At 40.5% G+C, this 13,888-nt stretch overlaps 1 protein-coding gene across 1 annotated transcript in view; it reads left to right on the top strand.

The window, feature by feature from the left end:
• LOC135904577 (regulation of nuclear pre-mRNA domain-containing protein 2-like) overlaps positions 1–13,888 on the top strand; it is an 89,107-nt gene that overhangs the window by 55,877 nt on the left and 19,342 nt on the right. Inside the window, exons 2-6 of the mRNA XM_065435440.2 lie at positions 2,563–2,793; positions 3,934–3,996; positions 6,556–6,591; positions 8,311–8,363; positions 11,390–11,516. Coding sequence (XP_065291512.2) covers positions 2,563–2,793; positions 3,934–3,996; positions 6,556–6,591; positions 8,311–8,363; positions 11,390–11,516 — 510 coding nt within the window. The remainder of the gene's footprint in view (positions 1–2,562; positions 2,794–3,933; positions 3,997–6,555; positions 6,592–8,310; positions 8,364–11,389; positions 11,517–13,888) is intronic.

The following is a 13,888-nucleotide window of genomic DNA, read 5'->3' as shown; positions in this document are numbered from 1 at the left end:
AGTGGAACTCATTGATGAAGGAAAGATCAAGCTTATATATATATCTTCTTTCCTCTGTTACTTTTTTGGGGAACACGTGCAAGAGTCACTCAATCCAGAGTGGGCGACAGAAGAATTGGGGACTTCCTCATATGCGTCTCATATCTCCATCAGTCCAGGCCTGCTCTGTTTGTTCGCGGATTTCCTATTCCACTCAGCTCTCCAGCAATGCAACAAATCCAAAACCTCTTGAAATGCACTTGAAATGCAAAACCTCTTGAAATGCATGATGTTAGTTCTTGTTAGCTTGATTTTGGGTGAGGTTAGCATCATTTTTTGATCTTCTCGAATGAGTGAGCACGATATAGAAAATTTTGTATCGCAGGAATGTGCCTTGAGCTTTTCATTCTTCTCTGGAATTGCTACAGAGGGACACATCTGAGCTTAAGGTGAACTTCTTGCAGTGATTTAATTGCTCTGCTAGTTGTGTTAAACTGTGTTGGAAAGATGAAGAGGGCACCTCCTGCTACTGATTAAGCTTACCCCAGTCACCTTATTTTTTTTCCTTTCTTGACTCCTTGCGGTAGCCGCTGAGGGTCATGTGCAACAAGCGAAGGCTTCATTAAGATGAAGCTGCAATACAACATTGCTTAGTAGTCAATAATAATTTGTTTTATTGCATGTTTTTGAATGAAAGTAAGGTAAGGAAATAAGAAAAAGTTCTTATTTGCTATTTCTTTAAAAGAGAGAATTCTTAAGAGGTAGCTTTAGCTAGGGCCCAACTCCGATGCCACCTATTCAGGTATATGTAAAACGCAGAAATTATTTTCTGAGATAACCCTAGACCAACTTTAATGAAATTTGTTGTATTTGAGAGAGAAAGATAAATTCCAGTGGCTGTGGGAAGTGAAAGTTTGATTTAGGGCCTGAATTTTTGGTAAAAATTTTCGAGAATTGTTAGGATTGAAAAAAAAAAAGAATAGCATGAAGTTTACCAATCTTTAGCTCTGCACCAAAAGCACATATTGCAGTTCTGTAAACTGCATCTGTTAGAGCATCTGAAGTGGACAAATTTGATATATTAATTTAGAGCTTACACATATTTCTGACAATGTTTACAATGAGTTGTGCAGAAGTCCTATTCACAAATTAATAACATATTTCACCTCTCTTCTTTCAAACTATCTTTCACTGCCCCTTCCCATTCACTTTCTTTTTTGCACGCTATCCACACTCAAACATTTGGCAGACATTCCATAAGAACTGAGAAGGCACGATAGAACACAATTTTTATTACCTATTTAATACTCGCTTATCAGACGTCTACATTCTAGTATGCTTGGTTGTTCTACAATGTGTAGTTTATCCTCAGACTATTTTTAAATTACTTGCAACCATGCTTCAGGTACTATAACACAAACTGTTGCAAAAAAATTATACCAATTGCTCACTCTTTTTACAAAATAATCCACAAGGTGTCCCACATAAATGTGTAAGTTTCTTTTGAAAAATCTCCTTAGCACAAGCAAAGACAGCCAAATTAGAAACACCAAGAAATGGAAATCAACTTCCACAAAAATCATGAATTGTACTTTTCAAGACAGTTGGCATTAAAAACTCGGTATTCCAACAAACATTGGTAATCTGAGTAAAGTTTCTATAGCGTTTACACATCCTGTCCTCCCCTATTTAAAGGCCTGCATTCTTTTGACTGCTGTCTTATGAGCGAAGCATAGCTGGTAAGCAGTGCAATGCCCCGCTCAACAAAAGGTAAAATCTACCATGGAAGGCACTCATAGCATGTGGAACTAATGAGTGGGCACTCAATTTGCCCCCCCCCCCCCCCCCCCGCACACACACACTGTGCCCCTCTTGCTTTGAGCAGGCCACAGAAGGGGGAGGGGATGCATGTTTACTACATCCCCCCTGTGTTCATGCTCATAGATGCAAGTGCCCTTGAAACTTTTTCTGTTTCTTTTATTTAATTTACGGAATACAAAGTGGGAAATGTGTGCTTAAATACAAGGGCGGGACTCGCACAAGTAAATATAGCGTGTTTCTTTCACTTCATTCATAAGCATGCTATGACAGAGATTTCTAATATTTTTGAGCACATTCCCAATATGCTGTACTGTGCCCACTTTAGAGAGCTCAGTGAATTGTAGATGCATGTGGGCACATGCTCACATGCTTACTGTTCTAAAAGCTCATTTTGCTTATTCATATGTGGTCTTTTAATTTATGGTGCAAGTTTGCTCCATAGCCTTTGTTTACTTAGCCTAGACATTCTTGCAGAAATTGTTGTAATGCAGTTAGAAGCAATTCACATTACCTTGCTAGCTTTGCAGTTTCTTTGTTTGTCTTGATTTGCTTTGCTAGGCAACACCTGTAGCCGCACTCAGTATAGTGATGTGCAGTTGGATGCTGCAAGAAAACAAATGTAATTTTTGTTATGAAATATAATGCCCACTTTTGTATGATTACAAAGAAATGGCTAAACTAACAAATAAATCTTATTCAGTGTGCTCATGACTTTAAAAAGTATTGGTGTCATTTAAAGTTCACTGCTAGATTTATGTGCAGCTAAACCTGTTCATCGGCTGACCATGCTGTACTTGGCCAACGACGTGCTTCAAAATGGCAAGCGGAAAGGAGTCCAGCAGTTTGTTGAATCTTTTGGCGATGTCCTTCCCGAGCAGACCCCCCTGTTTCGGGACGAACGCATTACCAAGCAGGTGGACAGGGTGTTCAGCATTTGGGCTGAGCGCTCTGTTTTTTCTTCAGACTTCATAAAAGGCCTCAAGGAAATGTTACGTAAGTTGAGAAGACCTTCGCTTTAGACAGCTGCAGGTATAAATGAGAGTAACGTCACGAAATAGCCAAAGTGTGTCAGTGAAGGATGAATGAACTGAGGGCTTATTTCCAGTGCTTAGTATGTACCACTTTGTGATGTTTCCCTTGAGCTGTTATATTACTGCAGCTTAGTTGCAGCTGCTCTTCTGTCAAGCTGCAAAAGGCTAACTGGACCTAGTGCCATAAAAACATATCAATCAGTCAGTCAATCAATCAATCAATCAATCAAACAAACAATCAATCAATCAATCAATCAATCAAAAGGCTGTTTATTATTGCACAGTGTTGGCATCTATTCAATATCTGAGGTGTGTATCAGCTTCTTCCATTTAGCCTGTTTGCATGATGCTCGGCTGTGTCTGTTTGGGGGGGGGGGGGGACATGAGGGAGGAGTATTCTATAGGTGTCCACCTAGTGAGCATGTTCATTTCGTATGCTGCTGAAGTTCTGATTGGATGAGCTGCATCAGAAGGAGCGAGGCACCCCCAGCCAGTCAGAACTTCAGGGCTGGTATAACGTAAAACTACTCCAATCTGTTGCTATTCCAATTATGCCATTAGCCCTCTGGGATAGGTCAGAATGGTTCAGGTCCAGCCCATATGGACAGGCACCCAAATGGGCAGAGCCCGAGCCATTTTGGCTTATCACGGAAGGCTAATGCCCGATTTGGACTGCAAACATATTGGAATAGTTTTACATTATACAGGCCCAGAAGCAGATGAAGTGAACATGTCCACTAGGTGGACAGTTACAGAATACCTCCCAGTATTACTGCAGTCACATTTATGAGCAAACAGAAAAAAGCATAAACATAGCAGAAATAAGCATTTTGTCATGTCAGCATGCTGTACAATATAACTTCATATGAGAATGTCCCTTTCCCTAAGAATTTTGGGCCACAGGCCAGTGGTGGGCAGCACTGCATTGTATAAGCGTGTAGTGGATTCGTGTTGACAATTCGTGTTGACACAGCTTGCGAAGCACTTGCATATGACAACCATGTTTGTGCATGCAGCGTAGTGCACGGTTGTTCATCTTCTACATTTCGGTGTGAGCAGTGGCACCCGTTATGCAATGATAGTTATTTCTGCTTCTTTACAGATGAATCAAAGCACTCAGGCTCCCACCACCGCTCTGGATCCAAACATGACTTATCTAGTGATGGTGAGCACAGCTTTCAGCATGTCAGTGAAATAAGCTTGTATCGCTCTCAGAATATTGTGCACTCATGAAATACAAATTTTAATTATGAAGGAATATCTGATGTATACTGTGAAAAGACTTCTAGGTTTCTTTGCAATGATGTTGTGGCCTTGGCTAATGCAAGAGCCTTATAAAATGTTTGCCTCATTTTGTATTTCTCTCAAGACATTGTCAAGACTCCTTCGCTGTCGAAAGACCTCCTGCAAGTATGTGTGTAAGCGAAAACTTTAACAAGGTTTAAGGAGTTCTGGCGTGAACTTTATGGGGCTGTTATTAGCGGTGTTTTTTAAATGTCTGTATATTAATTCAGTATCAATGCCACAAATTATAATGAATTTGGTGTTTTGTGATGCAAGGGCCAAGTAAGTATGGCTAAAGAGCGCCAGACCACAAATTCTGTTCAGTTCAAATCCATTGCAAGTAATTGTTTCTGCCTTTGTTTGCAATGCTATAGTTGTCTGCTCTTACTGCCAGGAAAACCACAAATTGATATTTTACATTGTAGACCCAACATTCGTGCTGACACAGCTTGCGAGGCACCTGCATATGACAATCATGTTTGTGCATGCAGCGTAATGCACGGTTGTTCGTCTTCTATGTGTCGGTGTGAGCAGTGGCACAAAAACGTGCAAAGCGTTAGGATACTGTGTGTTTACCCCTGTCAGATGGGCACTGATGTCATTGCTGCTCCAATTGCTCCAAACTGCTCCAAATGGCAAATCCTGCTAAATCCCGCTACATTTTCACAAGTCTGCTCCAAAGCTGTGCCAAAAGGTGTTTTCTGTTACCTTTGAAAACGAAAATAATCTCTTGAAGTTGAGGTGCTTTACTATCACAAGCAACATCATTCTTCCACCATCTAACTTCCTCCAATAGGAAGTGTAAACTGCGAAGATGTTGAGAGCTGAGCTCACAGTTAACCACGTTGCAACGACCAAAATTTTCAGCGACCTTGAAAGTGGGCAGTCTCGCTTGCCGAAGGCAAGGCAACGCTCTTCAGGACAAAATATTGCATAATAAGAGTGCCAACTAGTCAGTATTTGTAACTGATAAAAAGCGCAAGCATATTGCCACACACAGAAAGGGCACATGACAAGTCCCTCCTTCATGACAGTTCACCAAGCCGAGCGTTTGTCTAGTCATTTCAAGTAGTATATTATTAGCATACACATTTACATTGTAAAAGGTAAATATCATGGGTTTCTTTCTTTTTTTTACATGCTAGTTATTATTTGCATGTCTTGTCACCTTGAAGTAAGTTCCACATTGACCTCATTTTGTGCAATACAGGAGTGTAGTCCTACAGGGCATTGGAAACTAGAGTACAGCACTCATTTACACTTAGTGACATACCAAACGACACAGTGCATACGTTTTTACATTTGTTATTTGAGGGCAGTAACTTCTGCAGTTACACAATCATCATTAGCACCCGTTCTTGGGCACAGCGGTTTTTTACACTACAAGGGCTTCCTCCTTCTGCAAGCTGTCTCGCTTGTCTAAAAGCCAATTTTTCCACTATAAAATATGCATTTAGATGCTTCAAAAGCCTGTTTTTCTGCTCCAAAACAAACTTTTGGCTAGGCCAGAAAGCTGCGTAGAAAGCTCCTCCGCAGTGGCCTTAACCTATCCCATTACATAATGGGCAAATTCAGTATATCGCTTTAAGCAAATGCCATGTCATTCGCGGCTTTTCTTTCTGAGTGCTATGTGTTGAAACTAAAGGTACATTTGACTGGTTCCTACTGCGCTCCAACTCAGCTTGCAGTGGTGCAGAGCAGTCTCCAGATTGGAGCCAGAGAAAGCCTGCTCTGGCCGAATGTGCTAACTGCTTCCAGAGCAATCGGCGTAACCATGTGATCGAGTTTCTGATGGATCTCAATCACGCTCCAAGCTTGAACGTGAGAGCACCTCTGAGCACACTGCGCTGGAGGGGGGCGCTCTCAATGAAACAGGCAAATGTGTTTGATTTTGACCAGGCAAATGTAAACCGCATTGTGAGGGTGCCCTAGCATGCTCAAAGCAACCAGTCGAATGTACCATAAGAAACTAGGCCTTCTCAAGCACCCAAAAGAAGCCTTTAGTCCCATTTACTCTGGCAGTGTCTGCGCCGTAATTATATTTTCACAACATACAGGCCCATAACCAGGAGAAGGGTTAAGGGGTCCTGACAACTTCTGAAATTATTGTCGCGGCAATATGCTGCTCAGCACAATTAACATATCTGTCATTATATTATTGTACATATCATGAAGTATATATATCATATGCATATACTGTCATATGGTCATTGTTCTGCTTGATTCATACGCATAAATAAGTGAATAGAAACTTTCAAGATGGCCACCATTGTCCCTGCAAAAGCTGCTCCCGAAAACAATTTCCGAGTACAGCACTGACTACATAATTCTTCTGTAGGTTGTATGCGACTTGTGTACATTCTACCTCATCGTGCATTAATACTCTATGAACGTCACTGCCAAAGCTATTGATAAATAAATTGCATGATTGAATTTGCAGATGGTACCAAATTGCCTAAGGAGGCCGAAAAAAAAGGTGAGTTTTTTTTCCGCACATTTCTTTATTTTAACTTGAAAATCAAAAACATAAAGATGAAGCAATCTATGTTCAGACTCGCAATATGAGAAGCATATTTGAAAATGTTCATACAGCCTAGCATGATTGTAGCAAATGTGTTTGCTCACTTGCTCGCTCGCTTTGAGTACAGACATAATGATAAAGGAATTAATGAATTCACAATAATGTGATCTCAATTATGTGCCTTTGCTAACATGACAAGCCACATGTTATGATGGGCTAGCTATTGTACATTAAGCTTTTCACCAAAACAGTGTAATAAGAGTCCAGATTTTGTGGCACCAGATCGCACAACACTCAGCTCATATGATGGCTTGCATTAACTCACGTGAATCTGAGTGCCAAGAGAACTCTGGAGCAAGGTATCAGCAAGGTACTCCTTCCCTTAGCTGAGTGCAGTTGCCATAGTGCTTTTATGCTGATCTTCAGCTCTTGACTGTGAAGAAAGGTGGTGGTAGATTCTTATGCTGTTATGATTGTCCATCGGTTACCGTGATCATTGGCTACCATTGCCTACCATCATCACTGGCTACATCACTGGCTAATAGTGAAACACACGCATTCATGCATGTCAAAGGTTTGCCAAAGGTATTAGACAGTTTTAGTTGCACGTACGTAGAGGCTTTGCGTACGTAGAGCTTCTACGTGTAAGCAGTGCGCATGCATAGAACGTAGCGGCCACGTGCTGGTCTCATGGACGTATGTGCGATTCAATTCTTTGCGTGCGTTTGTTGCGCACGTAGACAGCTTCGCGCGGGAGTTTCGCGAGCTCGCGAACAAGCGATAGTGGGCCGTGCACGCGAAGACAGCTTGCATCGAAACACGGCGACACAATTGAATTGGCTACCGCCGTGTTCACATTTCCTGATAGATGGAGCTACGTGGTCCCTCTTGGCGCGCGTCGCGTACGTGTAGCTAAAAGCGTTTCAGATAGCGTGCACGTAAGGTTCGTAGGCTCTTCACGTTTGCGTACGTGAAGTCTCTACGTACGTGTAACTAAAGCTGTCTGTTGCATCTACTCTGTGAGGGGCATGATGTGTTGTTCGGCATTGTCAGAGTAGTCTGTAGCACGTGTGATGGCAGAAGAGCGTGAAATGATTAATGCAGCAATGATAGAGCAAGACGACACACTCTTGTCTGCACCTGATGCTCTGGAACTTGGAAGAGTAAAGAGCAGTGTCTCTGTGGACTTCTCTGGCTTTAGAGAAGTAAGAGTTCTGCTGAAGCCCATTAAGTGGCTTAATGCCTGGCATGGTCATGCACAAACTTGCATGGAGACATATTGCTGCTAACCTGAACTTACAACTTTCTTGCAAGTGGCTCAATCCAGTAGCAATAGACAGAACTGAGGACAACATGTTATAGGAGGAACAAATTGGCAAGTTAGCACCTGGTGTTGATGCAGGTGGCGAGTGATACAAGAATAAGCTTTTGATGTGCTGTGCATAATTGCATAAAACATTTGCGACTAGCTCGGTATAGGTAAGAATAAATAGTGTTTTGCTTTTTGTTGATACACTGGTTAGATTACATTCTTTTTTTTAATCCTCCGTTTATTGGATACAAGCCTAGATTCTAGTAAATATGGCATGCTGCCATTGTTGCACAAGTGCTAAAGATATTCACTGGGCACTTTTTTATGGCAAACAACAGCATGCTCTCCATTGTTGTGTGCAGAAAGTGGCAAGCCCAAAAATCCTGAGGTGGAAAAGATTATCCTGGAGTTCAAGGTGTGTATACTTTTTGTCAGCTTGTCTCCACTGCTACATGTGCTTATATCACCTGATAAATAACTGAGGTAGCGCAGTGGATCTACTACACTAGGAATTCTTTAGCCTTTAACTATTACAGACTCCGTGACCCTCTGACAGACAATTTAATACCTCCTGGGGTTAAATATGCTTGTTTATTTAAGAAAGCATGTGCAATCAGAATCAAAATCAGAATCAAATTTTATTACCACATACGAAGTTATTACAACATGTAGTATACAGAAGGAGGTCCCGGAGTCGGCGATTGAATTGGGACCTCCTGTACATGGTATATACGAAAGGAAAAGTAAACTTAGTTAATGCAGCAACAGTAATAAATACAACTATAAAAACAAATGAGAAAGATAGCAATTAAAAAAAACTGTAGAAAACAAATTAAATCAGTTAAGCAACATACGGAAACATGAACAAATTGAACAGAAAATGGGCTAGTTTAAACAGTTTCATATGTGATTAATAAGCATGATATAAACTTCAGTATTAACCAATGAAAATGCAAATGCATGCATTATGCGGCATATACAAAAAAAAAATGTTACATAAGGCTCGGTTTGTTCAGAAGGAACTTTTTGAATTCTGTAATAACTGAATGTAGTGTCATTAATTTTAAAACAAATGGTAGTGAGTTCCATAATAAAAAAGCGCTGAAATGAACAGATTGCTTGCCCTAGTTGGTTCAAACTTAAGGTAAGATGAGAATTTTCTTAAGAGCAAATGTAGTGCTGTTAGTGATGTCTAGAAAAGAAGACGGAATGAAAGAAAAGGGGAATTGATTGTTGATATGTTTATATAACGAGATACCTAGATTATATTTAATTATGTCGGATACTGTAAAGATATTATTGACTTGTAATAATTGTTTGGCGTTGGTGTAGTATGAGCTAAAGGTTATTACTGTATTTTGATTGCTCTATTCTGGACGGTTTGTAGTGGCGCAAGATGAGTACTGTATGTATTACCCCATGTAATTATACAGTAGTTAATATGTGAAGGAATGAATGCATAATACAATGATAACAGAATAGAATGCGAGAAAAGGGGACGAGCTCAATTGAAGATGCATATACCATAGGACATCTATATTTTTACTTTTGAAATGTGGTGGTGAAATTTTAAGTTTCATCTAGTCTGACGCCCAAATACATGCAGTCATCACTAGCCTGGATTGAGTGCCGTGGCATGTAAATGGAAGGAACAGGAACTAATGACCATTGATGTGAAGTAAAGACAATGAACTTAGTTTTAGCTGGATTAAATTTTAATCTGTTTAATTTACACCAATGTAATATGTTGAGGAGGTCTGCATTAAGTTTATCTACTAGGCAGTTCATGCTTTTATCCAAGTTAAATATTGTAGTATCGTCACCATACAGCAAACAATTACAGTGCGTGATAAAATTAGGTAGATTGTTAATATAAATTAAAAACAAAAGTGGGCCCAAAATGGACCCCTGTAGTACCCCTACATTAGTCATTATTTGCTTTGAGTAAGTCCCGGAAACACTGACCACCTGGTTTCTATTATGGAGGTAACTACGGATTAGTAGCAAGGCAGGACCAGATATTCCCATTACTTCTAGTTTTAGTAAGAGTATCTGGTGATTTAGTGTCAAATGCTCTAGTTAGGTCAACAAATATAGAGCTGTTATAGCTACCATCGTTAACAGCTTTCTTTAGATAATCTGTGAGAAATATTAGAGCGAGATCTGTAGAATATCCTGATCGAAAACTGAACTGATAACGCATAAGAATCTGAAATTTGTTGAGATAATTCGTTAGGCATTTCTCAGTTAGTTTCTCTATTATTTTACTGAGGAAGGGCAGCACACAGATGAGTTGGTAGTTCGTTAATAATGAACTATCTCCCTTTTTAAATGCTGGGGTAACTTTGGCATGCTTTAGGACATAACATTTAAAGATGCATATCTTGCTCTGCAAGGGCACTTTAGGCCCGCACTTTTAACATATAATATGTCACTTAAGTTCACAATGAACAAGAATAGTGATGCTGCATGGCTGAAACAAGTGTTCTTACATCATGCTCTGTTGAAGCTTGAAGCCCTTAGTTTGGTTGAACATCTGCACTCTTGGTTTGAATTGAGGGGGCAGCTTCACACAAGAGGTTATTGTGAACGCTTGGTCAGAAGCCTTCCTTGCTGGTTTAATAGCCGGTCTTGTCAATGGCACACCTCTAGAGTGGCTATTGGGGCCCTTCTTGATAATCTCACTGCTTGAGGAGCACTATCTACATAAATGCATTTAGAAATACAGAAGTTCAGCTGTTGCGATGTATTAAAAAGAAACCTCTTACAGGCATGCATATCTTCACAAGATTTGTAGTCACTTTGTTGGGAAGCTGCCAGTGTATATTTTGTCTCTCTGGTTGTTGCTTTCCTAACAGAAGATTGAAATTATCAACAGTGGCAGAACAGAAGGTGTCTCTGTAGCCAACGTTTCAACCAGAAGAGTTGTACGTGTCGCTCACTCTCCCACTTCCAATGGGGGAGGAGCATAAGCAGGTACACTTATAGGGCGAGGGAATCATAAATGTTCAAACAGGGGAAGCTTTAAGTTTAATGAAGAATCAGGGGAATCAGGGATGAAAAAGACAAAAAATATAACCCCCCCCCATTTCTTTGCTATCAGAACTCCCCCTTTTGAGCATTTCGACTTATTTCACCCTAATATATGCATCCACTTATTCTCCTCCCCTAGTAGTGTGTCTAGGGGGAGAGGGATTTATCTAAATGCTGCCAGTGAAAAGTTTTGTTACCTTAATGAAGACAAGTCCTCCTGTCAAAACGTTGGCACTAGTAACATACCTTATTCAACCACAGTTGATCTTGTCGATTGATTTGTGTGATCAGCATTTTATAGCACTGTGCTTGTATTGTAGTTGTGACAGAAGCTGCTTCTTGCTGTGCATGTCCATTAAGCCTCACATTTTTTGAAACTCACATTTAGCTGCACACTTGTGTTTTCAGCCAGAGAAAGCCATTGAGAAGATCAAGAAAATAAAAAAGATTGAGATTGAGACATCTACTAAGTTGACAAACCTGACCAGTCGCAATATGGATGTGTCAAGCTCAGAAGTTCTGAGGAAGTTTAAAGGTATTTACTGGAAATAAGTTCTTACTCCAGTTTATGTTGAATTCCAATGGCGGAGTTGTAGCAAGTTTTTCTGCTCGTTTCGGAGCAAGTTTGTTTCAATGACAGAGTGAGGCGGGAGTAAGGTGTTCCAATGAGAGAGTCGGAGGGGATTCAGAGCGGGAGTCACTCCGTGGAGCAGAAAAAGATGCTCCACCAAAATCGCCGGAGTCGACCAGAACTCTGCGTGACGCATTTCCTTTACCACGTTTGTCTGCTGGGAGGCGCCACCGGTCACGACTCGTGAGGAAGCAAAAGCTGTTGCATGCTTGGTGAGATATCCATTCTGCACTTTTAAAAAACAACAGGTGAACGGCGCTGAAGAGACAAGTGACCGGTGCGGGGGCGGTGCTGGGAGCAAACAGCGGAAGGAAATGACAACACGCAAGGTATCCTGGGTAACTCGGCGATAGAAGTTCCGCTCCTGCCTTGCTCTGGCGGCACAGGCTGTGTTCCACTCGCGTATCTGGAGGCGTTGCTCTACGCCAGAGTCGAGTGCTCGCTCGCGGAGTCCGTAGGCTGCTCCAACTCCGCCATTGGAAGTCAACATTAGTGTGCCATTTAAAAGAGCACAGGCACCAAACGCTCAAGTCATGATTTTTTATTCTTGGGTAATACACAGCATCTAGAGGACCACAATAGCAGCCAGCATATGCATGATGATGCCCCAATAATCTAATATAAAATGATTTCAATTATACATTTCCGGATTTCAAAACTTCTACCACTTGGGGTGGATAACCCTTGAGTGGCATGAGTCGTGAGTACCTGACCTGACAGACTTCACAAACCACCAAAGCGCTGGCGACTATGAACTCACTCATCGTCTGCTCAATTTCACATGTGCACTAAAGTTCATCAACACCAGAGCTAGGTGGGAGACATGCACTTGCGTCTCCTGGCCGTGTTTTGCCAAACGCTTTGAAAATGCATCGCCAGCATCTTGAACATCACATTATTTTGCTATCAACAATGACGTTTCCATGATGGCTATTGCAATGAGTCCGCAGAAGGAAGTCACGCTTTATTTATAAGCATTAAAATGGAAATAAATTCGTTTTAGCCGTCTGCTGTCAGTCATATTTCATGAAAGTGTTCCGCATAAGCATGCAAACCTTATGGTATAGTCAATTTAGTCTCTAAATTTAGTGCCTACCCTCTTTTAATACATAACAAATAACAAATTTAGTGTCTTAACTGTGTAGTGGGGTTCTAAATGACGATTTATACTAAAACTACTGCTGGTGTTTGAGAACTGTCTAGTTATTGTTTTTTGAATAAAGCGACTGTATATTTGGTGCTACATCTGAAGCTACTGTGGTGCACTTCTGTAAGTAAATTGAGAAAGGCAACTTGGTATGTTGGAAAAGGCAACAAGGCTGAAATAAAACCACAGTTCTTTTTTTTGGGGGGGGGGGGGGGGGGTTAGCTTATGATGAATGATAGTTTTATTTGTATTCCTTTTTGTTTCTTTCACCGTTGACTTCAGTGGTGCTCAGCCTATACTGTGAAGGTGACTTGCAAATTGTATGGCAGATAGTACGAATGAAAGGAATGATTGTGCTGTCAAAGTTCACTTTTTTAGTGGGGCTTTGAGCAAAAAATAAACTGATGTTTAGGGGAGATGCTCCTCGAAACAACTCTTTCTTTTATTATTGGCACTAGATTTGAAAACATTGCCATTCATAGAGATTTTTATAGAGATATCAAATATGTCTAGTTTTTGCGCAGCTGCTATATTTTTTCAGTTATGTCCTACTCAACAGCAAAATATAGTCTTTGCGGGCACTTTCCTGTGTATAAAACTTTCACAGAAAGCATCATGCCGTAGCTTGTCTAGCTCATTGTAGACCACAGAGTGCCAATATCTATCAAAACAGCATGTACAATTACTGTAACTATTCACAAAACGTTAGGACACTTTAACAAAGTTTTTTCGCAATCCCATGAAATATAACCTTGTACTTTTGCAACTACTCCTGAGGTATATTGAAATTTCAAGTATAACTCAGCATTCTACATATTCTGAATAGTATGTATGCCACATATCGATAGTATAGGACAATTATCAGCTCACAAGGTTATTGCGAGGGGATTGTGAAAAAAACTTAGTTTTTCTTTCTTTCCTTTTGTTTTCTTTCTTTCTTTTTGCATAGTTCCACTAATGGTACGTGCTGTTTGGATAGGGATTGGCACTTTGCAGTCTACAAAGAGCTAATTAAGCTACTGCACGATGCTTTTTGTGAGAATTTAATGTATAAGAAAGTGCCCACAAAGATCACTATATCTTGCCATTAGGTAGGACATAACTCAAGAAATGTAGCAGTTAGACAGTA

This window comes from Dermacentor albipictus, chromosome 1 (assembly GCF_038994185.2).
Source record: "Dermacentor albipictus isolate Rhodes 1998 colony chromosome 1, USDA_Dalb.pri_finalv2, whole genome shotgun sequence".
Taxonomy (NCBI): Eukaryota; Metazoa; Arthropoda; class Arachnida; order Ixodida; family Ixodidae; genus Dermacentor; species Dermacentor albipictus.
Note: the sequence above shows the minus strand (reverse complement) of the source record. Positions and strands in the feature narration are given on the sequence as shown.